General features: G+C 40.1%; 1 protein-coding gene across 7 annotated transcripts in view; it reads left to right on the forward strand.

Moving 5' to 3' along the window:
• The first annotated feature begins 6,351 nt into the window (after positions 1-6,351).
• Positions 6,352-21,023, forward strand: part of HNRNPD (heterogeneous nuclear ribonucleoprotein D) — an 18,199-nt gene continuing 3,527 nt past the window's right edge. For 4 of the 7 annotated variants that reach the window (XR_002806971.2, XR_002806972.2, XM_023637848.2 and 1 more), the window contains exons 1-5: positions 6,352-7,637; positions 9,509-9,565; positions 18,847-19,015; positions 19,635-19,796; positions 20,895-21,023. The exon at positions 20,895-21,023 is cut by the window's right edge and continues 3 nt beyond it. Coding sequence is in view for 4 of the 7 variants with exons in the window: in XM_023637848.2 (XP_023493616.1) it covers positions 7,405-7,637; positions 9,509-9,565; positions 18,847-19,015; positions 19,635-19,796; positions 20,895-21,023 (750 nt within the window). In the remaining 3 variants the exon portion in view is untranslated. The remainder of the gene's footprint in view (positions 7,638-9,508; positions 9,566-18,846; positions 19,016-19,634; positions 19,797-20,894) is intronic. The other 3 variants (XR_011437513.1, XM_023637849.2, XM_023637851.2) reach the window with 1 other exon arrangement.

Raw genomic sequence — 21,023 nt, forward strand, 5'->3', positions numbered from 1 at the left:
AAGAGCTTGTGGTAAGATCTAAGAAGCTTGAAACTGCCACAATCTCCTGGGAGAAGAGAAGTCTGTGAAGCTGCCACAGCCTCCTGAGAATACTAGCTTCTTTTCTCCGCCTTCCCACTCTCCTGTGAGTGCCACTCATTGGCAACTTGGAGCCGTAAAGGGAAGAGGACTCTGAGAAAAGTTCCTGGCTTCTCCTTTGCCATGCAGAGATGGTACAAGTGGGTGGCAGTAATGCAAAGCTGACAACCAGCAATTCAGCATAGTTAGAATACTTTTGATTTTGAGAAATAAACTGGCAAGTCAAACTGGCTTAAATGAAGCAGGGAATTTATTGAGTCATGTGACTAAGTCTAGCAGTAGGGATAGCTGTAGGTGGAAATCAATCTGGTAGCTCAAAGAATGTGACTAGGATCTGGTATCTTGTCCTCCGTGTCTTGGTAACTCTTCGTTGCTCTTTGATTCCTTTCTTCATAGAAATCTTTTTGTTGCAAAACGGCTGCCAGTGTTTCTCTCAGCTACATGCTTCTCAGTTTATGAACGACCAGTGAGTAGGAGTGTGTTTCTTCACTCTTGTCAAAGGAAAGTGCTTCAGTGTGACTGGTTGACTTAGGCCCCGTGCTCTTCCCAAATCCAGGGTGACGAGTTCATTCTGATTGGTGGACACCATGTTCCCTATCCCTCCATCCCACCCCACTGGCTTCTCCTATGCTGTTATTAACAGAAGGGAAAATCAACGCCGGGGGGCTCCAACCCCGAATGCTTACTACAGTAGCCAAAACATGAAGGATAGGAACCAGTTAAACAGAATAAACTCCTCCTGCTATGGCCAGAGGGATCATTTGATGATGTGCCACTACTTTTATAGTGTGATTCTTGAGCAACTGTACTGAGTCTGAGTGCCTGAGATCGCTCAGCCCTGGTGCAAGGAAGCAATTACTCTCATGCAGCTTGTATGGGATGAGGAATATCAGACACCTCAGAGCCTCTGCAACAAGGAAAGGCTCCAAATAGTCCCAGGACAGGAAATAGGTTCCTAAACTTTTTTGGAGGATTTCAATATTTGTTAGTTAAACCTTAATCTGAAGCCCAACTTTTCTGTATTATGTTCTCTTTCAATAATTATTCCCTTGAACTGTGGCTCCTACAATCTAAGTAGGACAATTATAAAATTAGCAGCTGAAAGAATCTTAGAATTACATTATGAAGCAAAACCTGATACTATTTGGCTTCAGCCTTGGTCTCTGGGAAAAGAAAGAAGTCTGGAGTATCCAAGATGCCAGAACTCATTTGAAGTCAAAATATTGTACCTATTCCAATGCCTGAGGTAGGATTACAATAAGGCTCTGGACCAACCCTAGCTGTAGCAGCTAAGCAAAATTTCATCCTCGAGCTTCAGAAACGGGGAGAAAATAAAAAAAAAATACTGAATTTAATGAAAATACTAGTCTTATTCTTTATTGGGAATATTACCAATGATATTAATCCAACGCTTGTTTTATTTATTTATATATTTATTTTTCCTTTTCTCCCCAAAGCCCCCCAGTACATAGTTGTATATTTTTAGTTGTGGGTCCTTCTATTTGTGGGATGTAGGACGCCACCTCAGCATGGCTTGATGAGTGGTGCCACGTCCACGCCCAGGATTCGAACCAGCAAAACACTGGGCGGCTGAAGGGGAGCAGGCGAACTTAACCACTCGGCCATGGGGCTGGCCCCTCTTGTTTTATTTTTAATGATCCACTGTTGTCATTACAGCATGTTTTCCTTTGTAGAAAATATCATTCTAGAAAAGATAAAGTCACATGACCATATATAAATAACACTTCATTTGTAGATTTGCCTCTTGTCAGAAGAAATCAACCATGAGAGGCTTCATGACAGTAGCTTTCTAACTCATCTCCCTGATACTTTCCTTACAGTCCACTGTCCATACAACATCCAGAATGATCTGGATTATTAGAATCCTGATTGTAATTAACTGGATTATTCTGACCACTTAAAGTTTAAGCCAGGTCATGTCCTGCCCCTGCTCAAAATCCTCCCATAGTTTCCCATCACATTTATAATAAAAGCAAAGTGCTAACCACTGCTTACAAGGCCCTGGGTGAGCCTGTTCCTGGATACCCCTCAGGTATGATCTATTATGCTGTTCCCGTTACTCTATTCAGCCACACTGGCTTCCACCATCCACTGCAAGTGCCAAGCACACTCCTGCCTTTGCCTTGTAAAATCTCCCCTAAGCTATGTGTATGGCTTTCTCCCTCACTTCCTTCAGGGATCGACTCCAACAGCTACCTCCTTGAGGAGTTCTCTCTGACCACCCTAACTAAAACAGCACATATTTCTGTCTCTGTGCCTTATTCACTATTTTCCTTCCTATCATTACCTAAAATTCTGTTACACATGTACTTATTTTGTCTGTTGTCTCTACCACTAGAATGTCAGTTCCATGAGTTCAAAGACCTTGTCTGTTTTGGTCACTATTATAGTCCCAGTACCAAAAACGTACCTTTGCCATTAATGTGTTGCATGGTTGAATGTGAATAAATTCAACTAGAAATAACTCCCGTATTTATGTTAAGCACTTAGATGAATCAAGTTATATACATATATATATTTTTTTCTTTTTTGGAAGAAGATTAGCCCTGAGCTAACATCTGCCGCCAATCCTCCTCCTTTTTGGTGAGGAAGATTGGCCCTGAGCTAACATATGTGCCCATCTTCCTCTATTTTATTTGTGGGATGCCTGCCACAGCATGGCTTGATGAGTGGTGCTAGGTCCGTGCCCGGGATCTGAACCCATGAACCCCAGCCTGCCAAAGCAGAGCACGTGAACTTAACCGCCATGTCACCAGGCCGGCCCCAAGATAGGAGGTAGGATTTGGTGATTGATTAGATCTGGCGGGTGAGGGAGAGGACCATATCAAGAAATCCCTGATTTTTGCCAGGGGCACATGGGTCTGTGGAGGTGTCATTTACTAAGAGGAAGACCAAAGAAGCTGATTTGTAGGGAAGATGGGGTTCAGTTTTGGACATCTGACACTTCAAATGCCTGTGGGACATCCAAGTGGAGATGTTAGGAAGGCAGTTAGATATGTAGGTCTGGAGTTAGGCAATTACATTTCCTTACTGTTTGAATCCTTTTTGACCTAGGTGTTTTTTTTTCTTTTTTTTGAGGAAGATTAGCCCTGAGCTAACATCCGCCACCAATCCTCCTCTTTTTGCTGAGGAAGGCTGGCCTTGAGCTAACATCCACGCCCATCTTCCTCTACTTTATATATGGGACTCCTACCACAGCATGGCTTGTCAAGCGGCGCCATGTCCGCACCTGGGATCCAAACTGGTGAACCCCGGGCCACCGAAGCGGTAGGTGCGCACTTAACTGCTGTGCCACCAGGCCGGCCCTCTTTTTTTTTTTTATGAAGAAGTTTGGCCCTGAGCTAACATCTGTGCCAACTTTCCTCTGTTTTATGAGATGCCACCACAGTGTGGCTTGATGAGCGGTGCTAGGTCCACGCCTAGGATCTGAAGCTGTGAACCCCGGGCTGCTGAGGCAGAGCATGCGAACTTAACCATTATGCCACTGGGTCAACCCTAGGTTTTCTTTAATTGAATCTAACGGCACCCTATTGACATCTCTGTGGTTAAGTAGAACTCAGCCTCTATGATGGACTTTTGCTGAAGTAAAACTTGACTGTCCACAGTGATGGGGCCTCTATTTTAAGTGAAGTGAGAGCTTCCTGACAACCAGGAATGATGACAGAGAATGTTATTTGGGCAGTTGGTCACTTCACCTAAAATCACAATCTAATTCTTCAACAAAATGCTTAAATCCTACTCAGGGTGTTCTGCAAGTGAGTAAATGGCTGTTTAACATGGTTGTGGAAGCTCAAGTGTGTGTACCTTGTGTAGGAAATGGGTTCTTCCTGTTTCTTCTTCTGGACAGTTTATTCTAGGTGGCCAAATGGAATGCATATTCCGCTTGAAAATTTGAGCAGAGGCTATGCTTGCCCTGTTTGTAGAGTGTATTCAGCAGATTCAAACTGCGACTCCTTGATCTAGGTGTGTACATCTTGTCCTGGGTTCAAGTGATTCCAACTTAAATCTCAAGTAAACTTTTTGTTTGCCTTTTAGAAGTACTCTAGTTTTTTCTGCAGTTATTGCTTCACAAAGGCTGAATTCAGTGAGGATCCAGTATTTCAGTGTTACCTGAAACACACTGGGAAGCTCCTGAGACGACGGAATTCTTGCTGGCATGGACACTGAGAGACAGTATTGCTTCCTTGCAGTCGTTTGGGCCAGTCTAGCACAGCACCCATATACAACCTTCAGTCCCTTAAACATTAAATTCTTACCTATCATGGTGGAGTAAAAGTTTGATTTTTCTCCTTCTTAAATAATTTCACACATCAGCAAGAGGTTTCAGGAAATAATATATTTTTTAAACCAGGAGTCCTTACTTTTTTTTTTTTTTTAAAGATTAGCACCTGAGCTAATGTCTGTTGCCCGTCCTTTTTTTTTTTTCTCCCCAGAGCCCCCCAGTACATAGTTGTATATTGTAGTTGTGAGTGCCTCTGGTTGTGCTATGTGGGACGCTGCCTCAATATGGCCTGATGAGTGGTGCCATGTCTGCGCCTAGAATCCAAACTGGCAAAACTGGCCCTGCCGAAGAGGAGCGCATGAACTTAACCACTCAGCCACAGGGCTGGCTCCAGGAAGAGTTTTTATGTCAGAGATGAAATGGGATGGTGGGGAGAAGAGACTTAACTCCTTGGAAGCACCCCTAGTTTGCCCTAAAGCCCTGAACCTAGCAAATGGGAAATATGTAGTATTTTGTCATTCAATAATCCAACCAGCAATTAGTCTACTATACGTGCCTAGGTCTACGTGTGGGTGTGTGTGTGCACATGTGTGTAGGGTAGGGAGGATATGCAGAACACATTACCTTCATTCTCCAGGAACTCATGGTCTAGTACAATTGCATATTTAAAATAAGTAAGGATAAAGGGCTGTGAGATCAGATGATTAACTCTGCCTCAGGGAGTCTGGGAAGGCTTCGCAGTAGTAACATTTGATTGTGGTTTTGAAGGATGAACAGGAGTTTACTCAGCAAATGAGGAATGTTAAAAGAGCTAGGGGTGAAGTTAAGTGAGTTCTAAGAGGAACATCGGGTGGATGTAGGAGCTTAAGATACAGAGATTTAGACCACAATAAGTGGGGATATGAGCATATGGCATCATACATACTTATGTAGCATATAGTAAAGGTGTTATCTTTAAAATCATTCCTAGGTTTTCTGGAATTTTTAATAGAAATTCTGAGAAGTCCAGAAGCTACTGGGTTACATGTGAATTACAATGAACATTTTGGGAAAGCCTATTACTAAAAGTGGGCACGTCTAAAGCTGTCTTAAGAGCAAAACGATCCTCTCTTGAAGACGGAGAAGATTCAAGAGACCTCCCTTCAGGTGATCTTCTTTTTAGTTGTCTCTAAATTAGAATATTTGGTTTGAGCACCGTACCCACTCTCTCCGTGGCTACTATTTTGACACGTAGAGACATACCCGGAAGTCACTATTACTTGATCTAAGATGTACATTCTTGGCATTGCGTGTGCGTGATCTGCTTAACACAGGATTTTGGTAAGATCACATTTTTAAGACATTTACAGAACATGATCTGTATTCTTGAGTTTTAATTATTCTGTAATGCAAACTCTGCTAGCTTAATAGTAAAAAATGAGATACTTTTAATCTTCCCTTGAGATTTTTGGATAGCGTTCAATGAACAAATTCACTTAATTACATATTCGAAGACAAGTATTTAAACTCTTCAGAGTTCTTTGCCATATTTTGCACTACTCTTTGCTTCCTCAGTGTTTGGGCACACACTAAACAAGTAAATAATTATTTGCTGACTAAAGAAGTACTTAAAAACTTGATTTTCTCCTGGGTGTACTGCAGGAAGCCGCCAATCCCAAAGCCCGAATAACCCCGTTTCCAGCCCCAAGGCTTCTGGGATTCCTAACAAGTCTGTTACGGAACTTTACTGTTATGCTGCATGAAAAGCCTACCGGTGTTTTAAAAAAACCAAACCCCACAACACAACAAACTCAAAAACCTTGTAAGGATGATCCACACATTTATATATTCTATTTAGGACAAGCACCTAAAAACATTAAATGAAATGAACCCCTGGTTGACCTAACACACTTCCCAACTGTTCGTATTTTCAAAGAATCGCGGCAGGTTTTAGGATCTTCACATAAAGCAAGCAAAACAAAACAATCCCTGCTCCTTAAAATATGCAAGTTATCTCCCTCTTTTGACGAAAAACTTCAGGAGAAAAGCAGGCAAGCAAAAATCTTACTTGGAAAGCAAATCTTAAAAGCAGCCCTAACCGTCAGCGGCCTCGGCCTGCTCGCCTGGGGCTGGGCAGCGCGGCGGCGGCAGCCGGGGAGACCTCAATGTCACCGGGTCGCGGGGCAACTACGCGGGCGGAGGAGGTGCGGCAGTCCGCGCCCGCCCGCAGCTCAACGCGACGCCTCGCACCCGGGACGGCGAGCCAGGCCCCCGCCGGCGCCGCGCTGGCCGAGCCGGAGGCACGGGGTCGCCTCCGTTCTACGTCTGGGAGCTTCGAGGACACACGGAGCCGCGAGTAGGCGCCTCCCCTCCCCGACCCAACGCCGCAAGCGCGCAGGGAAGAGTGGCCCTCCCGGAGACGCCACCACAGCAGCGCCCGTCGCCGCCGCTCCCACTCCCAGCTAGGGCGCGGGGATGGGGTGGGTGGGGGAGCCGCCTCCAAGAACCCTCGGCTGGGCGGGGACAGAGGAAGGCGCCCCTCTAGCCGCGCCTTCGAACCAGCGCTCCTTGTTCTCGATGGTCCCCGCGCGGCCGTGTTAGTGAACGCCATTTCCGGTTCCTTTTAAAGGCCCCAGGCTGTGCGGCGCAGCGCGTGAGAGGAAGGTATAAGAGGGAGTGAGAGGGCGGGACCGAGGAGGAAGGGGGGGGGGGTGAAAAAACTAGCGGTGGAGGGGGCGGAGGAGGCGCAAAGGGCGCGCTCGCACGTCACGTGACCGGGACGCGCCGTTCTTCCGTCGGCCATTTTAGGTGGTCCGCGGCGGCGCCATTAAAGCGAGGAGGAGGCAAGAGCGGCCGCCGCTGCTCCTTATTCTTTTTTAGTGCAGCCGGAGAGAGTGGGAGTGCGCGCCGCGCGAGAGTGGGAGGCCAGGGGAGCAGGCAGAGCGAGGCGCAGGAGCCTTTGCAGCCACGCGCGCCTTCTCCGGCTTGTTGTGTGCTTCGCGCGGTAGAGCGGGCGCGCGGCAGCGGCGGGGATTACTTTGCTGCTAGTTTCGGTTCGCAGCAGCGGCGGGTGTCGTCTCGGCGGCGGCGGAGGCAGTAGCACTATGTCGGAGGAGCAGTTCGGCGGGGACGGGGCGGCGGCGGCGGCAACGGCGGCGGTAGGCGGCTCGGCGGGCGAGCAGGAGGGAGCCATGGTGGCGGCGGCGCAGGGGGCAGCGGCGGCGGCGGGAAGCGGAGCCGGGACCGGGGGCGGAACCGCGGCCGGAGGCACCGAAGGGGGCAGCGCCGAGTCGGAGGGGGCGAAGATCGACGCCAGTAAGAACGAGGAGGATGAAGGGTGAGTAAGGGGCGGCCCGGGATAGTCAGGCCCAACTAGTCCCCCCTCCCCCTCCCATCCCCCGCCATTAGGCCTCGTTCCCGCTCTCCGCCCGCCCTCCAGGACCCCCTGTAGCCTCCTCGCACTGTCGGCCGCGTGTCTACGTTGGGCTCCCCGGGGCTTTCGTTGCCTTCTCTCCCTGCCTGCTCCTCGCCCCCTCCCCCATCACACACGTTTCCACCTTTAGCCGTCACCATGCTGCTCCCCGGCCCGCCCTCCTTCCCTCCCTCGCCGTGGGTCTCCTCCCACCGACTTAGCCGCCAGGATTTTTTCCCGCCTGTCGAGGGGTACCTTTTTTCTTTCCCCGCTGTCCCCTCCCTTCTCGGTTTTCTAAAGTCCCGGGCATAAAAACGCAGACAGACACAAAAGCTTTTATGCTTGGACTACTGAGGTTTATTTGGTGCTTCTCACTCCACATCCCGCGACGATGCGATTCTTTATAAGCACATGCTCCGGGGGACGTGTGGGCTGTCCACTTCTGCTGCTCCCGCCTCGGCTTCAGGCCGAATGTTTTCTAGTATTTTGAATAAGTTTCGCCTCGATCTCTTCGTTTTCCCACTGTACACTGTTGCACAACGGCTTGTTTACCTAGTCCCTATTTCACAGCCTACGGAACAAATTGGGACTGGTGAAATTCCCCGAATCGCCTGTTGGTACGTCGGTTGTGCCCCACGGGCTTTCGCTAAGTTTCTTGTCGGCGGGGCCTGCACTTGACTGGAGCTGTTCCTGCCTCGGGCTTGCCGCCTGCCCTTCCCCCACCCCGCCGAGTTATTCCAGCCGCGCACACTTTTCGCGCTCTCAGCTATAGGGTTCCCCAACTGTTCGTACAGGTTGTACTCCGACCTTACTTTTCCTGTGAAGTTTCCATTTTTTTACAAAACCGTTTTTTCCTCTCCCGGTGCCCAGGATCCTATTTTGGTCTCTCTTGATTTCTCCTTTCCGCTCTCTTATCCCCTGTTATAGGAGGCCCACCAGCCGCCTTTCCTAAAATAAACAAATCCTGTATTATGCTGTGGCACGATTGTTTTTCTGCACGTTTTTAAATACTAACTTGCCTCCTTCAATTTGACTAAGTTATCTGTCACTTAAAGCTGCCTTTAATATATTAGAATGCAGCATTTGGGAGCGGGAGCGTACGTAATACAGGAGTTAGCAGGAGGGACTAAATCAGGGTTCTTGGTTGGGTTTTCTTATTCCCGTTACAGACTGCTGATCCTGGGTTAACGGTTCCATTCCTTTTTGTAATGAGGGAAGGTGTGTGTGTGGTTTTTTTTCACTGTAACAAGGAGAAAGGTGTTGGTGGAGAGTAAAAGCAATAAAATGTCGCTTTAACACAGTATTAGAAAACATGATTTCCATGATTCGGAAAAAGCATAAGATTTGCAGGGGGGAGAGAGAAGCACTTTGGAATATAGAATTTAATAATCTCAGCCCAGGCAGGCTGTTTTGCTGATTGTGCTGGCTTTGGGAGAGTGGAGGTGGGATGGGAAACTAGTTTTTCTTAATTAATCAGTTATCTTGAAACTTTTATGTATAGCTTAATGTCAAAAAGGAATATGTTAAATATTTGGGAACGTAAGCCTTGGACATTTTGGTTTTTGTCTTCTGAATTCTGTTATTTGGACAGAGGCACCAAAATGATAAATTGTATATCTTGCTGTTTGGGGCAGGCTTTTTGTTAGTCTTGATTTTTCTAATCACAAAGCTAGCTGCCTTTGTAGTTATCTACTGTTGAACTGAAGTGTAAATGAATTAAAGTTTTTAACCCTAACAATGTCAAAAACTAAAACTAGAATTTTGATTGGTTGCTGTACCGGTTGTTAATTCCCTAGCCATTCAAACTCCTCCCCACGACACTCTGAAGCAGCGACGGCACAGCGGGAAGAATGGTAAAACTTTTAAATTTTATTTCTGTATTATAAAGGTTTCAGTAGTCATAACATGTAGAGGCTGTGTATTGGTTAGTTGCCCATTGATCCCCAGGAAATTCTAGACATTAGTACAGTAGGGTATTCTTGTACCTGGGATATAAAACCTTTTTAGGCATTGTGCGTGATCTTTGGGCAAAATTGATGCCATTACATGGTTTTTGGTCTGTGGTAATGCATGTAGTTGTGGTTTGGCCAATTAAAGCTTAATATGATTAGTAATATTTTTACATCTGGGCAAGGAAAAATAGTACTTTTAATTTCAAATTTGATTTGTTTTTAAGATGAAAAATATTTTTGTTGGAATTCTAAGTTTAATGCTAAATATGAAGGTAACTTGATATAAAATTGTGTGTGTTTGAAATGTCTTGCATGTTATACTGAAATATTCTGGACATGTCAAAAGTAAAACAGTTTTAGTAGTGTTGTGTATATGTATTGTGCAAAAATGTATCTTTTGTCACCAACCGTGTTTGTAAATAAAGCTAATAAGATTTGGATATGTACTAGTCTGAGGTTGGCTGATGTGGCTTTCCACTACAGCGCTTATCAGATATTTTGTTTTCAGTGTGATGTGGCTGGAATGTTAATTACAGCTGGTTGACATGTATTCACAATTGCATGACTTCTCTTTGGAAGGCTGGTAGATTATCTTTATTCCTCTCCTTCCTTTTCCTTAAATGTCCATCTTCTACCTTTAGAATTATATTTGAGTTTTCCAGGAGTTTGTGTCCATCACCACTGGAGTTTAGAGGGCCAATAATTTGCAAATAGTTGACATATCTGTACAAATTATTTTCTGTTTTAAGAGCCCAGTTGGGATAACCTTTAAATTTTACACGAGCTTTACTTACGACTATATTCTCATACACTGAAAACTCTCCAGTTTTATATTGCAAGTAAAGCAGACTGGAAACAGTATGCAAAAGAGAAAAGCAAAAAAAAGAGACTGGGGTCAGAGTTCGACATTCAGAATAAAAAGGTTTTTGATGAAAATTATCCCCTCTATTTGCCACTGTGATAGTTCAGTTTCACTGCTAGTTACTGGTGGCAAACTAAAGAAAGATTAAACTATAACTGTACTTGACTTTTCTACTCCATTACATATTTCAAATCTTATGTAAGCAACTATCTTCAGTAATTTGAAAGGATCATAAACTTAGGTTTGAAGGTCACTTGACTCTTGTAAGAATTATACTTGGCCCTCCTACCTAATACTTTAACTTTACAAGTTTTTTGAGTGACCTCTTTAGTAAAAATGGACAATTAAATACTCAACAGTTAATGTACATTTTAGATTATGATCAGTTGTCATCCACTTAAAATAGGGGTTTACTGAGGTCACTTTAAGTTAAGGAAGTTTACAATTAAATAATGTTCTCAAAGTCTAATATTTGACTTTTTAAAATTATCGCCCAATTGCTCAGCCTCATCCTGTTACAGATAACTGTTTTTCTTTTTGAACAAAAAGACTCTCAAGACCTTTAAACTTCTTTGATTTCTGTGCGCTTGCCACCCTATCTATTCCTTTCTCTATCTTAATTTGACGGATATTGGGTAACAGTTTCTTAGCATTCTTAATAGTTTGGATAATAGTGGTTACCAGATATAAAATGATCTGTATTTAATTTCTTAAACACGTTTCTGCATTGCTTTTCTTTTCACAATTCTGACGAGAATAAAGTGGTTACAATTTCATCCTAAAAATATTTTAAAAATCAATTTGTTATAGACTTAAAGTTGTATTTTAATTTGAATATAAGAATAAACAGCTGTTTTGAGGAGGACATGCCTGTTATACCTCTAGTGGATGTTTCCACAGTTTCCTGTGGACCTTTGGAGTAATTATTCATTTCCATAGTAAAATACCTTCCTGAGTTCACCTCTTTTTAATCTTTCCAACTTTAACATCCCTAGTTTTTACTTATAAGCTATTGCACTGGAATTTCCCATTATGGGTGTAGATTCATTTTGTTCTCTACAGAGCTGCAGTTCTTTTTAGGTTAGGAGTTTAAAATTACTTAGTGCCTGGCAAAATATACATGCCATGTAGCAAGCTACCTGGAGGCAGAGTTTTTAAGTAAAATCTCATGATTATTGGAAAACTATAATGTGTTAGCTTTCAGACAATTTTACAAGGTAGGTACGTTGACTTGCCTGCATTGGATTGGGCAGGAAACAAAATAGTCCCATTCAGTTATGAGCCAAAGTATAGCAATACTTTTAACAGGACAATTGATCTAGTCCTTTAAGCATCAGTGTGTGTAAGCTTAAGTATGATTCTTTTTTGGGAATTTTGTGAATTCTGCTATAGATTGTCTCCTAATTTTTAAGAAATGGGCCTACGCATGTTTCTGATTTAAATATTTGAGATTATAATCTATACCCTAGTGCTTCTGGGGCATTCTGAACATTGTTTGCTTTGTAAAACAAGTAACTCTTCGAGCAGCCTCATGCCAGATTTTGTTGGCCTTTGATTCAGTAAAGTTGGGTTTACTGTAAAGTTGAGACCCTGAGTAGAAGGGTCTGAATTTTAGCATTTTTTGGAACCTTTGACAAGTTTCCACTGTTAAAATTGCAGAAGTTGTTGCTCCCAAATCCTGAGATGAAGAACATGTAAGGGAAGAGTGTTACATTCTTTTCATTTCAAATTCTTATCTATTATGAAAGATACTAAAAATCACCTGACCTTTTGGGTTTGGAATTGGAGGATATCATTGAAGTTTTTCAGTGCTGCTTTTTGACGTAAATATACTTGCCTTAAGACTGGGGGATTTTTCCTCAAGTCATGTGGCCCCTTCTGTAAACTAAATGTATATTTACTGTGTATTTTTCATATTGCCCAGATATTCTGTCATCTGTAAGGCTGCCCTAATATAAGAAAGCTTTGAATCTACTATTGTCATGTGTGATTTATGGCCAACGAGGAGGAGGGTTGGTTTTAGCTTTCAAGTGATACATGCCATACTTGAAAGCATTTTCAAAAGGAATAGAATAGTAACTTTTTTCCTATTCCACTTAAAGTTGTCCACCACGAGTGTGTGCAGATTCACAAATGTAGTGAAACATAACTTCTGTTAGTCCAAGTTTTATTTGACTTTAGTTTTGCTTCAACGTTTTAGTAGATAGGGCACTGAACTGGATGCTGGAAGCGTGGGATCTGTTTCTGTTACTTCACTCCCAACAGTGTGGTCTCAGGTAATATAACATGTTTGTTACTTGGTTTGCTGATCTCTGTGTTGGAAACAATGCTCACCACAGGAAGATTGACTACATAGCCTGCTTTCATAGCTTGTGTGTATTTATCCCGTGCCTTAATAGTTGATACTACCAGTGATTTACTCCTGTGGAGTAAAGGTAAGCATGTTTTAGTTTCTGGAGTATTATATTGCACATTGGAACTAGACATTTAAGACTATTTGGGGGTGGGGTGGGGAGACTTGTGTTAACTGGCAGTGTTTGGCCAATAATCAAGGTGATAGTTTTAAGTATTGGGTTATGTTCTGTGAACTCCTGCTTATCTAGACTTGAAACTACCACAAAGCCCAAACAGCTCGGAAATTCCCCCACTCCTTTAGTCTTGTGAGAAAGATGGGTGAAATTGTGAGAAAGATAGGTGAAAAAGTATCAGCAAATATGCTCAAAAAGCAACCAACAAATGGTGTCATGGAATGAATCTACTATAGTTTTTCCCTTATACTATTAAAAGCTAATGTGATTTTAAAGCGTTGCAAGGTTCTAAAATTTCATCAAGAAAGGAAAAATGTATTTTCTGAGTTTAGTGTTGATATCTAAAATGATTTCCAGTAGAAAACTTTATAGAATTGTGCATGTGTAGTAATCTCAGTTAACCAGAACCTTAACCTCTAGGTTAAGGAAACACCATTCCTTAACTTCTAGGTAGATGGGAGTTTACCTTATAAAGCTGATTGAAAGTTTATTTTAAAAGTAAAAATAGAAGATGTCATTCCTGCATTGGAGTGACATGAAAAAGGAGAGATTTTGGGTTAAACATTTAAAGTTTATTAAAAAACTGTTGTGTTTAATTTATTAGCTATTATGTTTTCAACTTAGTTACTTTTGGTCATTTAGGGTCAATCTAAAGTATGAAGTAAAGAGATTTAATATACTAGGCTACAGGAATTAATCTTTTTTAATGATTTGTTAAAAGTTTGTCAAACTCTTTCCAAAGGTATTTTTTATACAGATTCTAAAATGATTACCCTACCACGTGATACTGTATAGTTGGAAAAAGTAAACTCCTTCCCCCCTTATAGGTAACTAGTGACTTAATTTTAAGATAGATCCATAATCTCAAAGGAAAAATAGTCATTTATGTGTTGATGAGATTTCATTATACTTAATGTCATTTTAGGATTTTTAAAGGAATAATTACAAAGGTGAAATACCAGAAAATTTATTTGCATGAAGATTATTGGTATACTTGATTAACATTACTCTAAAAGGTGACAGTGATTGGGTAGTCATGTTACATACTTGAAATGTATATCAGATTGATATTTTCTTGTATCTTTTAAACTGTCAGAACTTGTTATGGAACCACATACTGGAGATCATGAATTGTTAGGAAGTGTATGAAAGTTATAGAATACTTCTTTTTGTTCCTATTCCAAAATTAGAAGGAAATGTAATAGTGTTTATCATTTTACTTTGAATGAGGTGTTTCACAGTGAAGGTTTGTTAGGGGAAGTATCTTTAAATAAAATACTTCTGTTGACTTTGGAGTGTTAAACTTAGTGACTTCAATAGTACAGGGAATAAGTTTTCCTGGATGGGAAAAAATAGTATTTAATTAGGACATTTTCCACCAGCCAGCACTGTTCATATGTATTGCCTTTTATGTGTTGAAATTATTCCTTACTAAAATTACTGGCATTCATGTAGACTACAGACAAGTCATCAAGATGATTTTGGAATTACGTTTCATTTAAGAGTCTTAGAAACCCAGCTTCCAGTGTGTATATCTTTTACATGGAATATTAAAATAATTTCTGGGTTACTTTAAGTCTGTAGTGTTGAAAATAATCTTAAGATCCATTTATATGAAACTCATCCTGGCCTTTCCTCCTTAATGTTGGAAATTTCATATAGCCCATGTAGATTTTAAAAAGTTAAGCCACTGAGTAAATGAAGTTGCTTTATTAAATTATATTTAGATTGTGCTCTACCCCTTCTAAATAATTTACTTTTGTGAGCACTTAGGATGGGTCAGACTATGTTCCCTTTAAGTGTGTTTGTTCATGTAATCCTCACTGGAGATACATGAGCTAGGCTCTTAGTTCTCTTTTTTACAGATGTGGAAACAATCTTGGAATTTCTTTTTTTTTCCTTAGGGTCATCCTATTAGTAGGTCGTAAAGGTAGGATTTAAACCTAGGCAGTTTGGTTTACTGCCTCTAAAATTTACTTTCTCTAAAAGACAAAGTCCCACAAAGCAGCCAAAATTCCTAAATGACACCGCATAGCATTTGGATAGTAATCTGCACTGAGTTGTGTAACTTTATGCCTGTCATTTAATTACATAATATGGTGTAAATTAATAACTGTAAAAGCAAGGAGATTTCAATTGTTGAGTAAATGGTTTAAATTGAATACTGTTGCCTTTGGGGTGCTAAATAGCTTATGGATAGGATTAAGAAGTTAAACTTTGTTAATAATACTGTAGTTGAAGTCCTACATTTTAATTGGAATTATTGATTCACTTATAACTAAGGATCAAATTTTAAACTTAGATTGCAGCATTAGCGGCCCGTTTTTGTTGATACTTGACCAAGTCTCATGATGTAGTTTTAACTTGGCTGCTTAGGATGTTTCTGAAGTTCTGTCTCTGCATTATAAAGTGTTTGCACATCTTGACAGGAGTGGGAGTGACAGCAACTTGAAAGTCAGTCTTTTGTATTCAAGTCTGCAGAGGTAATCTGGACGGACAATAGGTATTGTGCTTTAAGCAAGATACTGCAATATAAAATATAGAAAACTTAAGTTGGTATCATTTTATACCACCTCATAATTTCAGGGAGAGCATGTCAGAGTGCTGGTGTTCTAGAGAGGCTAAAGTAAGTTCCTGTTTATCCAGAATTAAGATAAGACCTTTTCTTACTGTACTGTACCGTTGTATCTTGGTTTGCCTGCTGTGTAAAGAGGGAATGGATTTAGTATGTTCCATTTAGGAGAGGTGGAATGGATTTAGTATGTTCCATTTAGTAAAGATGGAATGGATTTGGTGCAGTGTGTGTTCATTGTAGTATGTTCACCTGTCTGGTTATCAGTTGTACAGCACCCTTATTACAGAAGGAAAAGAAAGTGCTTTTGGGCTGTCAAAGTGGTGCATTTCTCTCGAAGAAGAGTCACTTAGGCTCTTGCTCAGAGAATACTTTTTTTCATATAAAATTTGAAAAGTTTGAGTGCTGGTTACCTACCCTACCCAATGGAAGGGGGAGGCATTTTAGAACAGCAACTGGTGATTAATCAGGCAAAAATGAAAATAGAACTTTTTAAAAAGCTAAGAAATGAAATGCAGTTAGTGTATTAATAAATGGCTCTGTAATTTCAGAAGACCCTATGGGCATGCAACAGTAGCTTAATATATTAGTGGTGAATGACCCTTAGAGTGTTAAATCATGGTTAATGTATTTCGTTAAGAAGGCGGAAGTGTGTGTGATAGGTTGTAGAGAAAATTAATTCCAAATAATTGAAGGGTGAAAAACAACTGGAGAGAGATTAGGGAAGGATAGCAGTGCTTTAAGGAGGGTGGGATATTTGGCTCCTCATTCTCTAAAGGTGCTGGATAGCTGAAGTTTTACTATGTATTTTGCTCTAATTTTTTGAGAAATAGTAATTGTATGGAATCTGTATAAATTACAGTTGACCAGAATATTTAATGTTCTGGATAAATGGGATTTGATTGTTATTTTAGGAAGGCTAGCATCTTCAGTGACCTTTTAGCTCTAAGATAGGCACATTTAACAACTCTACTAAAGGCTATGTTAAAGGTGGGACGTTTCTTTAGAGAGCACTTTATTGGGCCACTTGATGAATTAGTATGCTTAATCTACTATTTAAGAAAACTGACTTCCTGTGCTGTGAAAAACATTCGGGGCTTGTGAATAATTGCAGAACATGCCTCATTCTTGGTGTTATAGTTTACTTCTTTCTAATGGTTTTCTGTTTCTTAGTTTTAAGTTAAGAACACTTGACCCAATATAAACATTGCCTTGCCTAAATAAAGTCAAAACTTGCTCTGTCTCAATATCTGAGAAACAGACCAGACTGCCACAAAATTTTCCTTCCTTTCAGCTTTACCTTTTTAAAATAACACTTTTGTTATTCTCTTCAGGAGGTTAAAATAATTTCAAACTGTTAAGTTATTGATGGAAAATTTCTGTAATAATCACGTTAGTGGTAATTTAATAGTTAAATTTCAACTTTATTGAAGTTTCTGTTCTACAACTTGCCATGGATATCTGAGCAAGAGATCATTTTTTTATACTCAGTTCTCTTTCTCTTTAAAAACATAGCCGTGTCCTCCTCACCTTGAAAGGGTAAATATTGGTAATGGACTTTCATCTATGAAGGAAGTGCTCTGGATCTTGAGGTTAAAAATAAAGTGTTTAAGGCAATTTACGTGCCTAGGATTGGATATTAGAAGGTGCATTATTTGAATAAAAGAAAATGTAATTTTGAAAATACCTCAACTTTTTTTCATGGAATTGGCAATAAAGATTAAAAGTAACTATACAACATTATGGGTGTTTTTGTTAAGTTCATTTGATTATAAAATACAAAAATAGTTAATAAAGGTTACTTCAAGCATGGAAATTTTGTTAGAGGAAGTCCTGAAGTTAACATATAAATGGCCCAGCTCTAGAATACATGGACAAGTTGAAAACCTAATCTGAGATGGGAAGCACAGTATATGCTTAAAGAAAGACTTTTTTTGCATTACAAGTTATTTTGTCATTAGAAGTAAAAACAAGTCTGGTAGGAGAGTGAGTAAGATCAGTAACACCTCAGTTAATCTGGCATCTTTAGGGAGAAGCAGAAGCAAGATCTTATTCTAGGGACAAAATTGGCCTTGTTGCAAAAATTGGCTTTGGTGGCAATATCATAAAAGCCCACAAGATGGAGATGTTTTCTGCTTTAATTTCTTTCTGGGAGCTGAAACTTAGAACAGCATCTCTATCCCTACCCCTGACCCACCCCAGTTAAAAGATGAGAAATCGTTGAGCAAGCATGGTTTTATTACCAGGGTGAAATTTTTAGCCCTCACATAACAAATTCTGACAGTTTACCCTTAAAATAAAAATCTCCAGTCCTGTCTTTTTAAAGGGTAGGAGGTATGTGTTTACTCTTTTTGGGGGGGTGGGTGCAAAGGGGGCAGATACAAAAAGGGTCACAGAGCTGCCAGATCTGAGCTTTATGGCCTTTTGCTGTAAGAAAAAAACAGTTTCACCCTAAGGGGTTTTTTTGGAGTATATATTTTTGGTCTTAAAGTGTCTTGGTGGTTTCCACTTACTACCTGTCACTTTCAGCATTTTAAAGATTTAAATAATTTACTGCTGGTTAACTGAGGTTCTACTGTAAATAAATCATCTAGGTTACTTAGTGGATTGTGCTTCAGTGGACGATTCTTTTTGTTCACTAAATTGTTTACGTGATTACTTTTTTTTGTTAAGGACTCTTAGCACATCAAAAAACTGCTTAGAACTTAATTGTGAGACTATGATTTTGCATTTTATGTGCTAAGAGTGGTTAATGAGAGAACTGTTAAATAGACAGGAGCTTCAGTATAGACACATGCTGGTTGCTGTGATCACTGGGGACTGCATGGCCTTTTTACAAGTTTAATGAAGATTTGGAAGGGAAATTCGAGGCTAAGATTCTGTATTTTGCTATTACCAGTATTTAACTTGTAATTTAAGAAAGACTTAAGGTACAATATTTTTACTTTGGGGATACATTTATCTTTTTGGCAAGTCAAAAGACTTAATCTGCTGCTTGCTCACTATTTTGTAATTATGCAGGCACAGCAGTGATAAGCAAAACTTTCCAAAACTGGAATAAGATTTTCTTAATATGTGGTTATATAGGAAGAATACCATTTTAATATGCTGCCCAGTAAAATTGGTGCAGTTTGGAAAAGGTAGTATTATGTGGATACTTAAGGCAAAGTGTATTTTATTTTACTTTTTAGTATGTTAATATTGCTTTTTGTCTTTACAGGAAAATGTTTATAGGAGGCCTTAGCTGGGACACTACAAAGAAAGATCTGAAGGACTACTTCTCCAAATTTGGTGAAGTTGTAGACTGCACTCTGAAGTTAGATCCTATCACAGGGCGATCAAGGGGTTTTGGCTTTGTGCTATTTAAAGAGTCGGAGAGTGTAGATAAGGTAGTGTGTTATGTGTTCTGATCAGTTAATAAAAAAAAGCGGATAGTTTGATACAATTAATTTGCCCATTATTTGTGATTTCCCATTTTGCAATTATACAAAGGAGGAGATACAGTTCTTGCCAACACATTTTATGAAGAGAGTGTCAGATTCAAGAATTGTTTACTGAGTACCTTCTGTGTGCCAGGCTCTACTAAATTAAAATTAACTTAAAAAATAATTGAGACTTAAAGACACCTAGCTAAAAGGGTGTTGTGATGAGTTCACAGAAGTACAGATTTTGAAATTTGCTAGGCAAGAGACTTTTGACTGAATCATTTTAGTCTTGGGCTGAGGAGAAGTAGCAATCATATTTGTATTGCTGACAGTTAAAGATGTGATGGTTTTTTATTAATTGATTAAATTTGTATCTCCCCGCCGTACCCATTCTTCCTGACCTTTAAGGTTAAACACTAGTATATATTAGCTGATGTCACATCACCACAATTTGACAATGTAATTGTGAGCCAGTCAACATATGCCTGGCATTAACTACATTTATTGAACTATAACTATTTTTGTAAATAGACTCTGAACTTTAAGATATACATATTTAAAATGAAAACTTCAATTTCCTTAGGTCATGGATCAGAAAGAACATAAATTGAATGGGAAGGTGATTGATCCTAAAAGGGCCAAAGCCATGAAAACAAAAGAGCCTGTTAAAAAAATTTTTGTTGGTGGCCTTTCTCCAGATACACCTGAAGAGAAAATAAGGGAGTACTTTGGTGGTTTTGGTGAGGTATGTGGTAATGTTTTGACCCAATTTTTGTCAAAATTAGTGTGAATATCATTGTCACATTATGGATTTTTCACTGAGTTTTTCAAAGTTTTAAAGTTTGAACAGATTATGTGATTAGTTTTTAAATAAGGATATGTAAATACTTTATTAGTAGATCTTTGAAGGTTAAATGATTGCATTTTCTCATTTACTGAGGCACTGCTGTATGCATAGCATTGCTGGCCACAGGGTACACAAAGATGAAATAGACATTTCTTATCTCAAGAAATTTACCAGATTAGTAAAATAAATAAAAAATGCATAAGGAAGAAATCCAGATTCTATTACCTGAGATATAGAAGGAAGTGGTTCATTTGAGAGTAGGAAAGGAATGAATTAAGAATAGAGTGTAATATGCCTTCTCAATTTTAACATGTGTATTTGCAAATTTTATAAGCCTAATTAGAGACAGTGGAAATAGTGAGATAGAGGTTTCCTTTTATGAATTAATGATTTAAAGCTAAGATGAGAAATTTGTGGCCTTGGGTCCCAGACACAGCCTGCAGACATCTTTTACTTTATTCAAACAGAATAAATGTTTTGTTGTTAGTATTTAGGAATTAAGATATTTCCCACAAAAGTGGGTATCTAGTTTTTCTTAAATATTCGCAAGAGCAGCAATATTGGAACTGCCTTCTTGCATGCCAACAGCTGTCTAAGACAAGTAGCAGCTTCCAGCTTTTGATGGTCCTATGTTCTGCAGTTTTCGCTGGTCCTCACCACTCCTTATTTTCTCTCATGCAGTCACTTACTCTGTTGCTTAAAATTGAATGTTTCTTTCTGCTTGTTTTTGGTGAGCATTTGAGTTTGTGACCTTTGAATTAGGTAGCAAATGTCATTGCCCTTTGCAGCTTGTTTTTATAAAGAGGTTTCAAGACTTTTTAGGTGGAGTTGATAGTCCAATTTGAAGAAGTCTTTAAAAAGATGAGAATAAGCAGAGCAGAATAGAGCTTGAGGGCCTAATATATGCTTATTTTGTGCTTTTATTCCCACTAAACTTGTGCTCTTATTGTCAATAACATGTATGCTAAGGTATTAAAACTTATTTTTTGGTATCAGGTGGAATCCATAGAGCTCCCCATGGACAACAAGACCAATAAGAGGCGTGGATTCTGCTTTATTACTTTTAAGGAAGAGGAACCAGTGAAGAAGATAATGGAAAAGAAATACCACAATGTTGGTCTTAGT

This window comes from Equus caballus, chromosome 3 (assembly GCF_041296265.1).
Source record: "Equus caballus isolate H_3958 breed thoroughbred chromosome 3, TB-T2T, whole genome shotgun sequence".
Lineage (NCBI taxonomy): Eukaryota > Metazoa > Chordata > Mammalia > Perissodactyla > Equidae > Equus > Equus caballus.